Genomic DNA, 13,932 nt, shown 5'->3' with positions numbered 1-13,932 from the left:
AAGAGAAAGAAGAAAAAGAAAAAAAAAAAGATATTGGAGGTGGCACTGGGGAGAGAAGAGGTGAATGGCAGGGGGAAGTCTGAGGGGCAGTGGCTTCAGCCTATCCTGTGAGCTCCACAGACTGATAGGCTCTTCTTTCCTCAAGGGCTTGGGGTCTGTGATCACAGCCTCTGCCCCTGTGACCAAACCTCCAGCTGGGCCCAATACTCCTCGCTGCTTCTGCCCCCAGGGGCTCTGGCCTGTCTATGGCCCCCACCCTACCCATGGTACTGAGTTAGGTTTTTAATTTGTTTTTTGAGATGGAGTCTCATTCTGTCGCTCAGGCTGGAGTGCAGTGGTGCAATCTCAGCTCAGTGCAACCTCCGCCTCCCAGGTTCAAGCGATTCTCCTGCCTCAGCCTCCCGAGTAGCTGGGATTACAGGTGTGCACCACCACACCCAGCTAATTGTTATATTTTTAGTAGAGGCGGGGTTTCACCATATTGCCGAGGCTGGTCTTGAACTCCTGACCTCAGGTGATCGGACTGCCTCAGCCTCCCACAGTGCTGGGATTACAGGTGTGAGCCAAGCCCGGCCCTGAGTTAGGTTTTAATCAGAATCCGGGGCTTCCTGCACAGAAGTGGCTCTTGTTGGAATCAGCCCACATCCTCCTACCAGCATGGGGATCCTGACCCTGCCCTTCTGCCTCTTTCCCTTCATGCCTCTCACCAGAGAACTCCAAGTCCTACAAAGGACACCAGGCAGGGCCATGCAAGCTTGAGGACTGAGGTCAGCCTGTCAGGAGCCTTCTAGAGATAGCTCCCAGACTACGCCCCTGTTAACGCTGTCCAGGAAGGCATCCATTTGGGGCAGTGCCTCCTACCCTGCCAGTTCTCCTGCAGCAGGCCAGCAGCTCAGTCTCTCCCTTGGCAGGTACCCCCAGACCACAGGCCAACCCTCCCCGCAGGCCCAGCATGGAGGGAGGCTGAGGACTCATCTTGGAGAAAGGCAGCAATCCCAGCCTCTCCCCACCCCCTTCAGAACACCAGCCCCTCAACCGTAGCTGTCAAAGTTTGTGGCCTGGCCTGATGCCCCATCTTATCCACCAGCTAAGTTTGAAGGCAGAAGGGGAAGACTGTCACTGTCACAGGCTCAGCCTGCAAGGGTCAGAGCTGGCTCAACATATCCCAAGAACGAAGCAGACTTTATTTCTGCAGCAATCTCTGCTGGTCAGGGTGCCTGCACTCCTCTACCCACTGCCCTTTATGGCTGCTGCAGTGGCCGCAGCTGTGGCCCGTGGCCAGCCACACTGTCAAGGTTCGGCGATGCTGCAGTCATAGCAGAAGTTGAAGTTGGTGGGGGGTGGGGGCACAGGGGGTGGCCGCTCGGGGATGGGCACGTTCTCCAGCTCCAGCAGACGCAGCTTGGTCTCCATGGTCAGCAGCTGCTCCAGGTCCAGCCGTGTCTGCTCGCTGCCCATGGGACTGCCCAGCAAGGCACTGAGCCCGTCTGTCCACAGGTAGAACTGGGGGTGGCACAGAGCCGTGAGGGTCTGCCCATCTGCCTCCCCTGCCCACCTGCCGACCTCAGCCTGGCGGACACTCACCTCCCGCTTGGAGGGGGCAATGAAGTTGAGGTATGCCTCCTCCTCCCCACGGTCATAGCTGATCGAGAAGGCCAACTCATAGAGGTCCTGGGAAAGCAAGGGAGCGGGGACACTGAGCAGGGGACAGGGCAGGTGGGGGCGGGCGGGAAGGAGCCCCCGGCCCACTGTACTCACCTTGTTCTGCTTCCCGGAGCCTTTCTCCCGGACATGGGGGCAGTCCTTGCCTGTCAGGAGTGCCCTCATGTCGGCCACAGGGACTGCAGGAAGAAGGCTGGGCTGAGCACTGCAGTCCTGGCAGCCCCGGGGCCCAAGGCGGTCTGGGGAGAGCAGGTGTCTGGCCCCCGCCCCTGCCTGCCTTACGTTGCTCGGGCAGACTCTCCAGGGTAGGCGGGCTGGCGCCCTCCTCCATGTCTCCGTACTGCAGCAGCTTGTGGTTGGGGGACAGGCAGCAGAACCACAGCTTATCTGTGTGGAGAAAGGGAAGAGGGCCGGAGTGCTGAGAGGTCCTGACACCAAGCCAGCCGCCCTCTGCCTGCCCTCTGCCCCCCGCGCATGCCCACTCAGAGACCCTGGCGCCGCCGGCTGCTGATCTTGCGGAAGAGCGTCCCCTCACAGAGGCGGAGCAAGCGCTGCTGGCGGATCAGGCCCATGAGCTCTGGCTTCAGCTTCTCCCGCAGCTCCCTGATAGAGGGGTGTCACTGAGCACATCTGACCTGGGGAGTAGCCCAGGGGGCACCAGGGAAGGTGGGGCTAGGACTGAGGATCCATCCCCCCAGACTCACAGTATAGGGGGAGCCAGTGTGCCCTCCTGGTGCAGCCGTTCAGTCTGCCGCAGCCGCAGCACCTCCCCGTAACTGAGCGCATTCACCTTGGTTCGGAAGAGCTCCAGGGAGGTGGGCTTCAGGGCCAGGGTGCGGGCCAGCTGCTCCCGCACCACCTGCATGACCTGGGGCCGCCCAAGCTCAGCTCAGGGCCTAAGCTCTGTACCCAGATCAGCCCCCTGCCCTGGCCCAGGCCTCCCAGCTCCCACCCCACCCACCTTGTCGAAGTCCTCCTGTGTAGCCCGCATCTCCTTCCAGGTCTTATTCAACAGCTGGATGCCCACACAGAAGAGCTCGTGGAAGCTCTGGTCTTGGCCAAAGAACATGGGCGAGAAGTCCTGGGCTGTCTCAGAGCCTGGAGTGGGGGGGCAGGAGGAGCTCAGGGAGAAAGTGCATGCAGCCCCTGGCCCTCTCTGCCCTTCCGTCCCCTGCTCTTGGCCACGCTGTGCCCAGTCCAGGCCACTCACAGGGCTCCCCAACACGGAGCAGCTCACACAGCAGCACCGTCAGCTGGATGCTGCCCCGGGCAAAGGGGCACTCGTGCTTGTCCTCGCGGCTGCTGTTCTCCAACACAAACTGGGGGCGCAGAGAATGGGGCAAGGAGTCACAGCTAAGCCCATGGGGACCCTGCCTGGGGGATGCTGCCACCCCCCACCCTACCCTGTCACCGACCCGGCTGTACGCGCTGGGCGCATTTCTGGAGAAGTACAACATGTTGTCCAGGGCCAGCAGACCGGGGGGCACGCGCTCCAGGTCCTGTGCTGGGTTGCTGTTCTGGGGGAAGTGGGCACAGGCAGTTCAAGAAGGGCCACGGCCCCCTGGAACAACAGCCCTGGGCTGAGGCAGGGGTGGGGAGTTGGGTAGGGGTGATACTCACAGAGAAGCCCAGTTTGCGGAACTCTCGGGCACAGAGGGAACGGCGACGGTCAGCACTCAGCCCAGCACCCGAGGACTCCCCCTCCACCTCGAAGGCAGCCTGGCGTAGGACCTGCAGCTGCTCCCGCTGCTCCTGGGGTCAGTGTTGGGTGGCGGGGGAAGGGATCAAGATTATAGATTCAAGGCCAAGCTCCAAGCCACCCCCTGCCTTGTCCTCACCAAAGACACACACCTGGCTGTAGGGGTCCAGGGGTGTCCGCATTCGCGGCTCCAGCAGCCCCAGCATGAGGGCCTGCAGTACGTACAGGTGATGAGCCATCTCGTCGCCCATTGGTGCTGCACTGTGGATGATGTTCTGCAGGACAGCCAGTCCCTGGTGTGAGCGAGGGCTCACAGGGAGGGAGGGGCAGAGAGGTCCCCCTGGCCCACCACTTCCTACCTTATAGATGAACTGGCGAAGGTTTCTCTGCCAAAGATAGTCAAGCATGTGCTGAGGGGGTAGAAAGAAAGGGGGCTTAGGCTGGGCGCGGTGGCTCACACCTGTAATCCCAGCACTTTGGGAGGCCGAGGCGGGCGGATCACGAGGTCAGGAGATGGAGACCATCCTGGCTAACACAGTGAAACCCCGTCTCTACTAAAAAAAAAAAAAAAAAAATCAGCTGGGCTTGGTGGCAGGCACCTGTAGTCCCAGCTACTCGGGAGGCTGAGGCAGGAGAATGGTGTGAACCTGGGAGGCAGAGCTTGCAGTGAGCCAAGATCATGCCACTGCACTCCAGCTTGGGCAATACAACAAGACTCCATCTCAAAAAAAAAAAAAAAGAAAAGGGGCTTAGAGGATTTTGCTTCAGGGTGGGGCAGCGCCCACTGGGTGCTGCCCCCATTTAGCCACCGATCGACACTCACCTTGCGTTCCACAGGGCTGGCCCCCTGCAGCAAGGCTGTCAGCAGGGCCATGGCCTTGGTTTGCAGCTGCTGGTTCATCCTATGGCAAGAAAAGGGCTCAGTAGAACATTCAGGCTCCAGCCCTGCTCCCCGCATCTGGACCCCAGCCCCAGAGGCTTACACCTGTAGGTGCACCAGCAGCCTATCCAGGGGCACCTCACTCTTGACCAGCTGGCCCAGAGCTGGGCTGCTCAAGGTCACACTCTCCAGCAGCCCAAGGGCCAGGGGTGGCACGGAGGCATCCATGAGGTTCATGTTCACGTAGCACACCACCTGTAAGGGGCAGGGGTGTCACCACCTCACCCCCATGGAAGGCCGGGTCTACCACTGCCCCACTGCCCCCACCCGCTGCCCTAGGAAAGCCCACCCACCTTCCTCACAAAGGGGATGCTCAGTGTCTCCCAGGACACCACGCCGTGCTCCATGAGCTCCGAGAAGGCCCTCAGGCTGAGGGCCAGCACCTCTCCTAGGCTGGAGGGGGGACATCTGGGGCTGAGCAGGACCAGACCAGGACCAGAAAGCCCCACCATCTCCCCCAGCCCACACATCCCTGTGCTCACTCGTCCCCATCCTCAATGATGGTGCCTAGTCTCTGGAGCCCATTACGGCTGATGACCTCCCTGGCAAAAGTCATGTCCGAGGCCAGCGGAACGAGGCGCCTCAGGGCTTCCCGGCGCCCTTCACGACTGTCACTCTGCAGCCCACCCAAGAGCTGCTCAGCCTCAAGGTCCTGGCAGGAGCAGAGCAGGAGCAGAGGTGAAGAGGCTGGGCATGGTAAGGGTGGGACCTGGAAGTGTGCGGCCCCGGGCATCAACTACGTGGCGCAAGGCAGGGCTGGGGCAGGGGCCTCCGGGGCGGGGGGCCTCCGGACCTGGAGCAAAGGGGCAGGGATGGGGAAGGCGCGACGGGACGGGCATTACTGGGGCCGTGCTGAGGCACAGGATGCTGCCATTCTTGATCTCCGCGCGGTTCTGGAGAAGACAGCAGAAAAGGCAGCGAGGTCAGGGAGGGCTCCGAGGACTGATCAACTGGGGTGTCGGTGAGGGCGGCTGGGGGTCAGTAACAGATCGCGCTCCAGTAGTGGGGTGAAGAGCCAGAGTTATCAGGGCCAGGTGGGTTAGAGGGGTCGGAAGGCGGAGCGTGGGGCTGGGGAGAGGGGACTCACATTCTCGGTGATGTATCTCCTGTGCCCATCCGCAAACTGCAGGGCGTAGCGCTCGGAGTGCGTCAGGCTCCACCTGCGGGGCACGAGGCTCAGCAAGGCCGGCAGGGGGCGCCGCCCCTCCTGCCCTCCCCCCCTCCGCAGGCCCTGGCCCGGCAGCACTCACGCGTCGCACACCTCCTTCAGCACAGCGGCCAGGGGCTTCGCCTGCAAGTGGAGTGGTCATTCTCGCGGCCTGGGCAGGGAGGGATGGGGAGGAGCCTGGGGGGAGGGGTGGGGCGGGCTGCCCCGAGGGCCAGGGGGCTACCGGGAGGTGGGGCGGCGGGGCAGATGGAGGCGGGACCAGCCGGGTGACCTGGTCCAGCTGGATGAGCTGCGGGATGGCGTCACGCATCTGGATGGCAATCTTCACCACGTTCCGCGGAGGCGCCATGGTCCAGCCGGGCATGGGCGCCTGCACTTTCTGGAGACCGTGCACCTGCGGCCAAGGGCGCACCTGGCCTGGGGCCCCTGGGGACGAGGAGGTCCTCCCTTTCCGAGACCTAACCTCGGTGTCCCGCACTCGCGGCCGACTGCGGCTCCTGGCCATGCAACGCGGCCTTCCCAAGGGAGCCGAGGTTAGTTCCGGGTTGGAGTCTGGGGGTAAGAAGGTAGGACGGCTCCGCCTGCCCCGCCCCGCCGAGGCGGCCCCGCCCCACACCAAGGTGCGGCAGGTGGGGGCGGGGAGGGCAGGCTGCCGGAGGCCGCCCCACCCCCAGTTCCAGCAAGGTGACCCACCCAATCACACTGCCAATCCAGCACAGTCCCAAGGAGGGTCCCGAAAGAACCACATCAGAGCTAGCCTTAGGCATGGTTTTTATTCACTTGAACACTGTACAAATATTACAATTTCCTTTTGCTGCAAAAAGTATAAAAATAATCTTTATATAGGAATCCATTCGTTACTGTAAATCTTTCTAAATCTCTGCAAATGGCTCTAAATGAGGGTAAATGAAAAAGCGGAAATGAAGAGAGGGTTATGGGGCAGCAGGAGGTGCGGCCAATCATCAGGCTGGACCACCCAGACTCCTCCCCAGAGACCTCTGTTCCTTCTTGGTAGCCGCCCCCACCACCTGCAAGTTCTAGGGCTAAAGGCCCAGCAGAAGTGGGCACGTGAGAGGGCCAGGAGGAGCTGGAGGGTCAGGGGGTGGGGGATAGCGAAGGAAGCTAGGGGTGGTGCTGGCATGTGCCCAGTTCCACCCCACCCTTCCCTCCTAGGGGAAGGAGCTGGCAGGAGCAAGACACTGAGGCTGGCAGGAGCAAGACACTGCCCCCTATGGGGGGCAATGGCAGCTCCTCAGTTCTGTGCCACTGGGTGGCGGCCGAGCCTGGGCTGCCAAAGGCCGCAGAAAGGGAGAAGCAAACACTTTGGCTCCACGGTGATGGGGGCTGAGTCCCGTTCCCCTGCTCTGCGAGCACAGAAGTGCCAGCACAGGAGCGGGAGCTGTGGCCAGAACTGTGTGGTGAGGGGAGGCTGGAGAAGCCAGGCGTCTGTGGCTCTCAAGCTGTGTAGGGGTCGGGTGGGGGAGGTCCTCAGGCAACACCCAGGTCAGACAGTCTGGGTCCCAGCCACACAGGGCATGTCCCTGTCAGTCAGAGGTTGAGAACAGGCACATCAAAGAGGTCACATACACCTTCACTCTCGTCCAGGTTGTAGATATAATCGTGGTCTCCGGGGGGTGGAGAAAGACGGAGCAGCGGGGCAAACACTGCAGAGAGCACTAGTCTCAGGCCCTGGGCCAGGGCTCCCCTAGCAGCAGCAGCCCAACCCCTGCCCACACCCACTCCCACCTTCCAGGGCCACCCACCTTCTGAGGACATCAACTCCTCCAGCAGCTCCGAGCTCATGCACTCTGGGAATAGAGGGAGCTCAGTTACTAACATTCCAGCTCCCACCTCTCCACCCACCAAAGCCCAGAAAAGGGAACCCCACCTGCCCATCAGGAACTTCACCCTTTGCTCCAGTTACCGTAAGCACCACCACAAGGTCCTCAAAAGGGCAAGAAAACAGCCATAGGACCCAATGAGCTGTGTGCCTTACCCCTAGCCCCAGGGAGGAATGCAGCAGCCTACCTCGTGTGGGATCAAAGATTTCTGACAGCTCTTTGGGGAGTTCCAAAACTGAAAAACAAGAAAGCCATGCTCAGGGCACAGAGGTCCAGCCTGGCCCCACTACAGCCCCCTGGCTTCCTCGGATCCTATACCACCCACCCTGAGGCTCCACACAGCTAAGGAGATGTAGGCCCTGCCTAGGCCAAGCTGGCACTGTCTGTTGGCCTCACTTGCTAAACCTGAATTCCTCAGTGCTGAGCCCAGAGTACCAAAGGCCCACTGCAAGTGACTGGTACAGCCTTTCTAACTCAGAAAGGCCACAGAAGCCTCTTTCTGGGCTCAGCATGCACCCCGTCTGACAGAAGGTACCCCATCTGTCCCACCCTTGCTGAGCACCTGCTCTGTGCAAGACTCAGAGACCAGACCCTGGGTCAGATCACCAGGCAGAGGTGGTGGCACTACAGGGTGATGACTCCACTACAAACCTCTGGCCAGGAGGACACAGGGGAAGCAGAAGAAAATGCAACCACAGAGGACTATGAGGGATTTCACATGCCAGGCTCAGGAGTTCAGATCTTATCTGGTGGCCCTCAGGGAGCCATTAAAGGTACTTTTGCAAACAGAGAAATGCCACATTTTTCTGTCAGGCCTGCATTTCAGAAAGATTAGTCTGTCAGTCAGGGTAAAGAGAAAGATGCTGAAGAATCCAGGACAGAGGTGGCCAGGGGTCATCCTGAGTGCTGAGGATACCAGAGGATAGGAGGGGACATCTGGGACAGACCTCACTTAGCTGGCATGGGGTGGGCAGCAGAAGGAGGAGGGATAAGAAACTGGAACTAGAGTGAGAGCCAAGGGTCAGGCCTGGATAACTAGGGCTGACGGCTGGGTGCGCAGAGGTGGAAAGCAAGCTTCGGGAGGAAACTAAATTCAGTCGACAACACGAAGGAATAAAGTGTCCATGGGATGTACACAGGATGGCAGGTGGACACCAAAGTGTGCAGATCGGGAAAAGATCTAGGCCAGGCGGAGGCTGGGGATTCATTCACCCAGAGCTGCAGCCCTCTCTAGGAGTGGAATGGGACAGAGCCCTCAAAAACAGCAATGTTTAAGGACACACCAGGGAAGAGTTCATGAAGCCAGTGAGACAGGAGAGCCAAGAGCTGGCATCATGATGCCAAAGGAGGAAAGAATATTGACACACACCGAGAGAGCACCAGCAAAACATGCTGGAGGCTGCTGGGCTCGGCAGGCCTTCGGCAGCTTCTCAAGAGTAACACTGCTATAACACTGGGGCTGGCGGGGGTGACTGCTGCAACCTGAAAGGTGACTGGGAGACTAATGAATGGAGATTACTTTTTCAAGGAGTCCACACACAAAGGAGACAGAGAAGATGAGAGAGAGTGATACAGAGAAGTGTCAATTAGTGAGGCAATACTCCAAGGGGTGGCAGGAAAAGGCTTGAGAGAGGGCAGGGAGTTCTGTGTTAGCCTAGGATGGGGTGCTAGAGGGGGAACCAGCACTGACCCAGAGGTGCTGGCAGAGAGCTCTCGTGTCCAGCAGGGTTGACAGGGGAGCTGGGTTCCATCCCCAATTCTGTTTCTGACCTAGGACTGGACTGAGGCTAGACTCTCTCTGCCCCTAGGGGGCAGGTACTCACCACCTGTGGGGTCTGCCTTGATGGGCTCAAAGGAGGTAGAAGGGTTGGGTCCGGATGAACTGCTGCTGTTACTGTTGCTGTTGCTGCTGCTGCTGCTGCTGCTGCTGCTGTCCAGCAGGGCAGAAGACTGCAGTGGCCGGGTGTCCAGTGCTGTTGGGCCCAGTGGGAGTGAACTGAGCTCACCACTGTCCTTGCTATCAGTTCCAGGGCTGCCACTCACTACAATGATAGCCCCCAAACCCAGTCACACAAGGTCAGGAAGAGTCATTGAAACTGGCTGTGTCGGAACCCAGACACAGGAGGACCACAAGCCTGGTTCCCAGACCCAAGGAGAATCAGGCATTGCCAGTCACCCCAGAGGAAGTAACCTGAAATTAGTCACTATAGGAGACAGGGACACAAGACCTACAGAAGGAGACTCGTGGTCAACATGTCTGCTGTGGCCATACTTCAAGATGGGCTACCAGGGCAATTGAGACACCAGTGGATGTGGATCTGGGGGAGAAAACTGCCACCAGCAATGGCTCTTCCCACAGTCAGAGGTACCCTGTTAAAAAGGGCCCATTCAGGCGGGCATGGTGGTTCAAGCCTGTAATCCCAGCACTACGGGAGGCCGAGGCAGGCGGATCATTTGAGGTCAGGAGTTCGAAACCAGCCTGGCCAACATGGTGAAACCCCGTCTCTACTAGAAGTACAAGAATTAGCTGCACATGGTGGGCGCCTGTAATCCCAGCTACTCAGAAGGCTAAGGCAGGAAAATTTCTTGAGCTTGGGAGGCGGAGGTTGCAGTGAGCCAAGATCGCGCCATTGCACACTCCAGCCTGGGGGACACAGTGAGACTCCATCTCAAAACAAAAACAAAAACAAAAAAGGCTCATTCATTACCATAGCAAGGGAAGGCTAGTTGGTCAGGAAAAGGACAATCCCCAACCTGAAGAGTCTCTTCCAACTCTGAATGTGGTGTTCCACAACACAGAGATACTGCCTCTTGGGCCTCTGTCACAAGATCCCATGGTGCCTCACCTGTGATCTCAGCTGCTGGGCCAGCCATTCCCTGGACTTCTGCACTGCCAGGGACAGCAGCGGGAGTGAGCTGAGGACTATTTGGACGTGAGGCTTCCTGGGACTGGGCTAGGGCAGGCTTGGGCAGAGGTGGAGGTGTAGAAACAGCGGATGGGCTCTGGAGCAAATCTTCAGGCGGTGGCACAGGCACAGCCACAGGGGGTGAGCTCCATGCCTCCTTGTTCACCAGCAGAACCTCAATGGGACCACTCACACTCTTCAGGTGAATCTGGTACTTCTTCTGCCCATTGAGACCCTAGAGATGGGTGGTAAGGGATGGGAGATGGGTAGAATTGGAAGCAGGCTTGGCTCCTGCCCGACTCTGGGTCAGGACCACAGTGTCCTCTCCCACCCAGGATACCCATCCTCCTAGATAACCCCAAACTCCAGGCCTCCCCCTACTTGCCCCACCCGGGACTTATCAGGCTCCACAGCCAGCACCCGCCCTCAGCTGACCCCGCCTGCCTGGGCTAAGCACCCACCTCTGGGATGGGCACCTCCAGGCTGGTGCCTGATGGGGCCCGGATGGCCAAGAGGGTATCTCCTAGAATGACATGGAGAATGGGTCAGAGCCCATGGGCTCAATCTGAGCTGGGAACAGAGGTGCCTGCCTTTTGGAGCAAGGCAGGAGATCATGGTCCCTGAGGAACTAGACAGTGGGCCTCACCCATCCCCCATAGTGGCCGGGCAGAACTAAAGCTCTTCTCTTCCTGAGAGCCCAGGGTCAGTAACCAGGAAATCTGGGTTCAAATATGCGGAGTGAAAGATCACTGGCCACAGGCACCTCATTCCTCTACTGATGGCTGATCCCTAGGTGAAGGTGTTCTAGCCAAGGCCAACATCCCTTTCCCATGACCAGTCAGGGGGATACAAGACGGAGAAGAAACACATCAGCGGGGCACAGTGGCTCACACCTACAATCCCAGCACTTTAGGGGGTTGAGGCGGGAAGACAGCTTGAGCTCAGGAGTTCAAGACCAGCCTGGGCAACATAACAAAACCCCGTCTCTTAAAAAAAAAAAAAAAAAAAAAAAAGGAACAGATCCTGTATTCACAATGCAACTAAACTAACAAGTTGGAAGTGGGCACCCCCATGCCCTGCATGTAAGAGCCTGCACACAAGCAAATACACACATATTCTCTCTTCCTCTCTCCCCCTTGTGCCTCTATCATACCCAAGAAGCCAAATCCAGGAAACAGCAGAGATGGGAACAGACCCAGGAACCCACTCCAGAATTCCTGTACCCTTTTGGTATAGCTGACCTCCACAGGGTCCCAGTGACACTCAGACAGAAGACTTACCCTGCCTGGTTCCTCTCTGAGCAGGCCCCAGAAACCCTCTTAAGAGACAGAACTCTCCTGAGACATTGAGCCCAGTGCTCAGGACTTTGGCTGAGCCCAACCCACCCCCTCGCCCCTACCCAGGCTCTGCTCACCAGCAAAGCATCTGCAGATGTCCTCATGAGTGACGTAGGCCAAAGTGTGAGGGTTAAGGAGAATGGCTGATGCCCTATGGTGACAGATGGCAGACTACAGAAAAGACCCAATTCTTTAGCCAAGGTCTGACACACAGGCCCTCAGAGACAGTTCTGGGGACTCAGGTCCACCGGGGGAGGGATCACAGGCTAAGAGTGGAAGGGGAGGGGCTCTGAGGAGGGAGCCTGAGGCTGGGCCATGGCCAGGGGCTACAAGACAAGCTCCCAAGAGGCACAGGGCCCGGGGCAAGTTGAACCAGAGGGCCCCTTGCCCACTCCCCCCAGCAGGGACCACCAGGAGGATATCAGCTGTTCTGCACGTCCTCTGTGACGTTCCGGATGCTCTGCTGCACCCACACCTTGTGCTGGTCTAGTTCTTGCTCCCGCTGCTGCAGCTCCTCGATCTCTGCCTTGAGCTCAATCAGCTTGTCGGCAATCTCCCGGGTATTGCAGCCAGGCCCCACACCCCTGAGCCCAGGGAGTGGGGCTGAGAGGGACTGCTGAGAACTCTGGGTCCCATGGCCCCTGCCTTCTTTGGCACCCTCCACCCCACGCCCGACACTTCTGGGTGGGAGACTCTACTACCCTCCCACTATCCCCACTCACTTCCACTGGATGCTGTTCTTGGACTTTTTCTCGATTAGCCCGATACCTTCCAAAACATTGGTAATGTCGTAAATCCGCCGCTTCTGGCGTACAGCTAGGGTGTCAGCTGCCTGGCAGAGAGAGTGGAGAATGCTCAGCCCCACTCTCGGGTGTACCCCCAGCCACCCTGAGACGTGGTCTGGGAAGGGAGTAACCTGGATTCCAACCCTGTAGTGCCTCCCAGGCGTTACTGCAGCTCAGGACCGCAGTTCTGTCCCATAGGCAGCTCTTCTCCTCGCCAGCCAGGAAGGGCCACGAGGACGAACACCTGCAGCCCCGAGCCTGGCCCATAGCTGTAGCTCAATGGCCTCGGCCGAATGAATGAAACATCCCCCGGCTTCTCTCCTGTGAGAAAGCACACGATGGCGGCCGGCTCTCGGAGGACCCAGCTGGGCCGCCCCCGGGGTTCCCGCTACCGGCCCGGGCCTGGTCCACCACCCTCCCTTGTCGCCCCTTAGCCCCGGCCGCACCAGCTTGAGGTCAAGCACGCCGTCCTTGGCCTCCTGCAGAAGCGACACGAACTTGGTGGTGAGTAGTCCCAGGCTCTTTTCGTGCCGGCTTGGAGTGCCCGGGGGCGGCGGCGCCTGTGGCCCGGCCTCCGCCATCGCGCCCGCCCGCCGCCTCCCCTCAGCCAGGCCAGGCCAGGCCGGCGCCGCCGCCACTTCCGCTTCCGTTCCTGGCCGCCCGGCAGCCGGAGCCAGCGTTACTGCTTCCGCTTCCGCCCCGTGTGTCTTCCAGGGAACGTGGCGCTATTGCTGTCTGTGAGTGCAGCCGCAAAACTTCAGGGACCAGTAGCAAATGTCCAGCCTCCGAATAAGACGAAAACTACCTGGGGTAGACCGGGAGTTGGGATGAAGTTGGGGAGGAATGAGAAGGGCGTCAGTGGGCCGCCCTGGCAGTAAAGAAAGGGACGCCATCGGAACTTTCCTTGCCAATCTGCCCCAACATCACTAACTCTGCCCAGTCCCCATCTTGGGAGAGGAGACCACACTACCTGCCTAATCCAATCTGCTCCCTCAAACCTGTTCCTTTTCAATTTTTTTTCTCTTTATTTATTCTTTTATATATTTCAAACTCATTTTACTGCCACATTAAACCTGTTCCTAAAGGCTGCCCTACTGCCTTGGGGTCACCCCATCTATTCCTATCCCTCACTTCCTGCCAAACAGCAAGCACTAACTATATCTACCTTGTCCACCTTGTTCCATCCATGGTCCTAGCCTCATCTTTCGCTCATCTTGTCCTCACACTACAGTGCTCAGAGACTATGGGGTTATGAACACTTCAGCCAATGCAAACGTGTTTACCTATGTGTAAATATCAGTAAAGCACTCAGTCATTCCTGGCATGTAGGAATGTGTGATAGGGTCATTTTGTTACTTTTAACATTGTTACTATTTATTATTGTTTCTTTTAGGTCAGGTTCTCTGGGAAATGGGACTCGAGACAGGGTTTTGCAGCAAGTTTGTTGGGGATCCACACTTTTTTTTGAGACAGGGTCTCACTCTGTTGCCCAGGCCGGAGTGCAGTGGCAAGATCAATGCCGTCTCAGCTTCGTGGGCCCAAGCGATTCTCCCACCTCAGCCTCCCAAGTAGCTGGGACCACAGGCATGCACCA

At 58.8% G+C, this 13,932-nt stretch overlaps 2 protein-coding genes across 7 annotated transcripts; both read right to left on the bottom strand.

The window, feature by feature from the left end:
• Nucleotides 1-454: 454 nt before the first annotated feature.
• ELMO3 (engulfment and cell motility 3) lies at nucleotides 455-6,074 on the bottom strand. Of its 4 annotated transcripts, XM_002826530.5 has the most exons (20): nucleotides 5,741-6,074; nucleotides 5,552-5,592; nucleotides 5,389-5,461; nucleotides 5,144-5,194; nucleotides 4,784-4,953; nucleotides 4,595-4,694; nucleotides 4,345-4,496; nucleotides 4,185-4,263; nucleotides 3,721-3,771; nucleotides 3,514-3,636; nucleotides 3,283-3,414; nucleotides 3,078-3,179; nucleotides 2,873-2,981; nucleotides 2,624-2,760; nucleotides 2,367-2,530; nucleotides 2,153-2,265; nucleotides 1,945-2,049; nucleotides 1,759-1,841; nucleotides 1,585-1,671; nucleotides 458-1,503 (listed from the first exon to the last, which is right to left on the bottom strand). In XM_002826530.5, the coding sequence occupies exons 1-20, from the start codon at nucleotides 5,972-5,974 to the stop codon at nucleotides 1,291-1,293; spliced, it is 2,319 nt and encodes a 772-aa protein (XP_002826576.4). In that variant the 5' UTR covers nucleotides 5,975-6,074; the 3' UTR covers nucleotides 458-1,290. The 4 variants fall into 4 exon arrangements, with proteins under 4 accessions (XP_063573734.1, XP_063573735.1, XP_063573733.1 ...); XM_063717663.1 differs by having other exon boundaries at nucleotides 457-1,503; nucleotides 3,514-3,771; XM_063717665.1 differs by lacking the exons at nucleotides 2,153-2,265; nucleotides 2,367-2,530 and having other exon boundaries at nucleotides 456-1,503; nucleotides 1,759-2,049.
• A 149-nt stretch (nucleotides 6,075-6,223) lies between these two features.
• On the bottom strand, nucleotides 6,224-12,993 carry E2F4 (E2F transcription factor 4). Of its 3 annotated transcripts, none has more exons than XM_002826529.4 (10): nucleotides 12,785-12,993; nucleotides 12,276-12,385; nucleotides 11,976-12,137; nucleotides 11,631-11,674; nucleotides 10,678-10,739; nucleotides 10,157-10,451; nucleotides 9,134-9,352; nucleotides 7,498-7,545; nucleotides 7,233-7,277; nucleotides 6,224-7,133 (listed from the first exon to the last, which is right to left on the bottom strand). In XM_002826529.4, exons 1-10 carry the CDS (start codon nucleotides 12,917-12,919, stop codon nucleotides 7,018-7,020), a joined length of 1,236 nt encoding a protein of 411 aa, XP_002826575.1. In that variant the 5' UTR covers nucleotides 12,920-12,993; the 3' UTR covers nucleotides 6,224-7,017. The 3 variants fall into 3 exon arrangements, with proteins under 3 accessions (XP_002826575.1, XP_054390911.1, XP_063573740.1); XM_054534936.1 differs by having other exon boundaries at nucleotides 6,224-7,010; nucleotides 12,785-12,983; XM_063717670.1 differs by having other exon boundaries at nucleotides 6,224-7,545; nucleotides 12,785-12,985.
• Nucleotides 12,994-13,932: the final 939 nt, after the last annotated feature.

This window comes from Pongo abelii, chromosome 18 (genome assembly GCF_028885655.2).
Source record: "Pongo abelii isolate AG06213 chromosome 18, NHGRI_mPonAbe1-v2.0_pri, whole genome shotgun sequence".
Lineage (NCBI taxonomy): Eukaryota > Metazoa > Chordata > Mammalia > Primates > Hominidae > Pongo > Pongo abelii.
The sequence above is the reverse complement of the archived record's forward strand: the minus strand, read 5'-3'. Positions and strand labels throughout refer to the sequence as shown.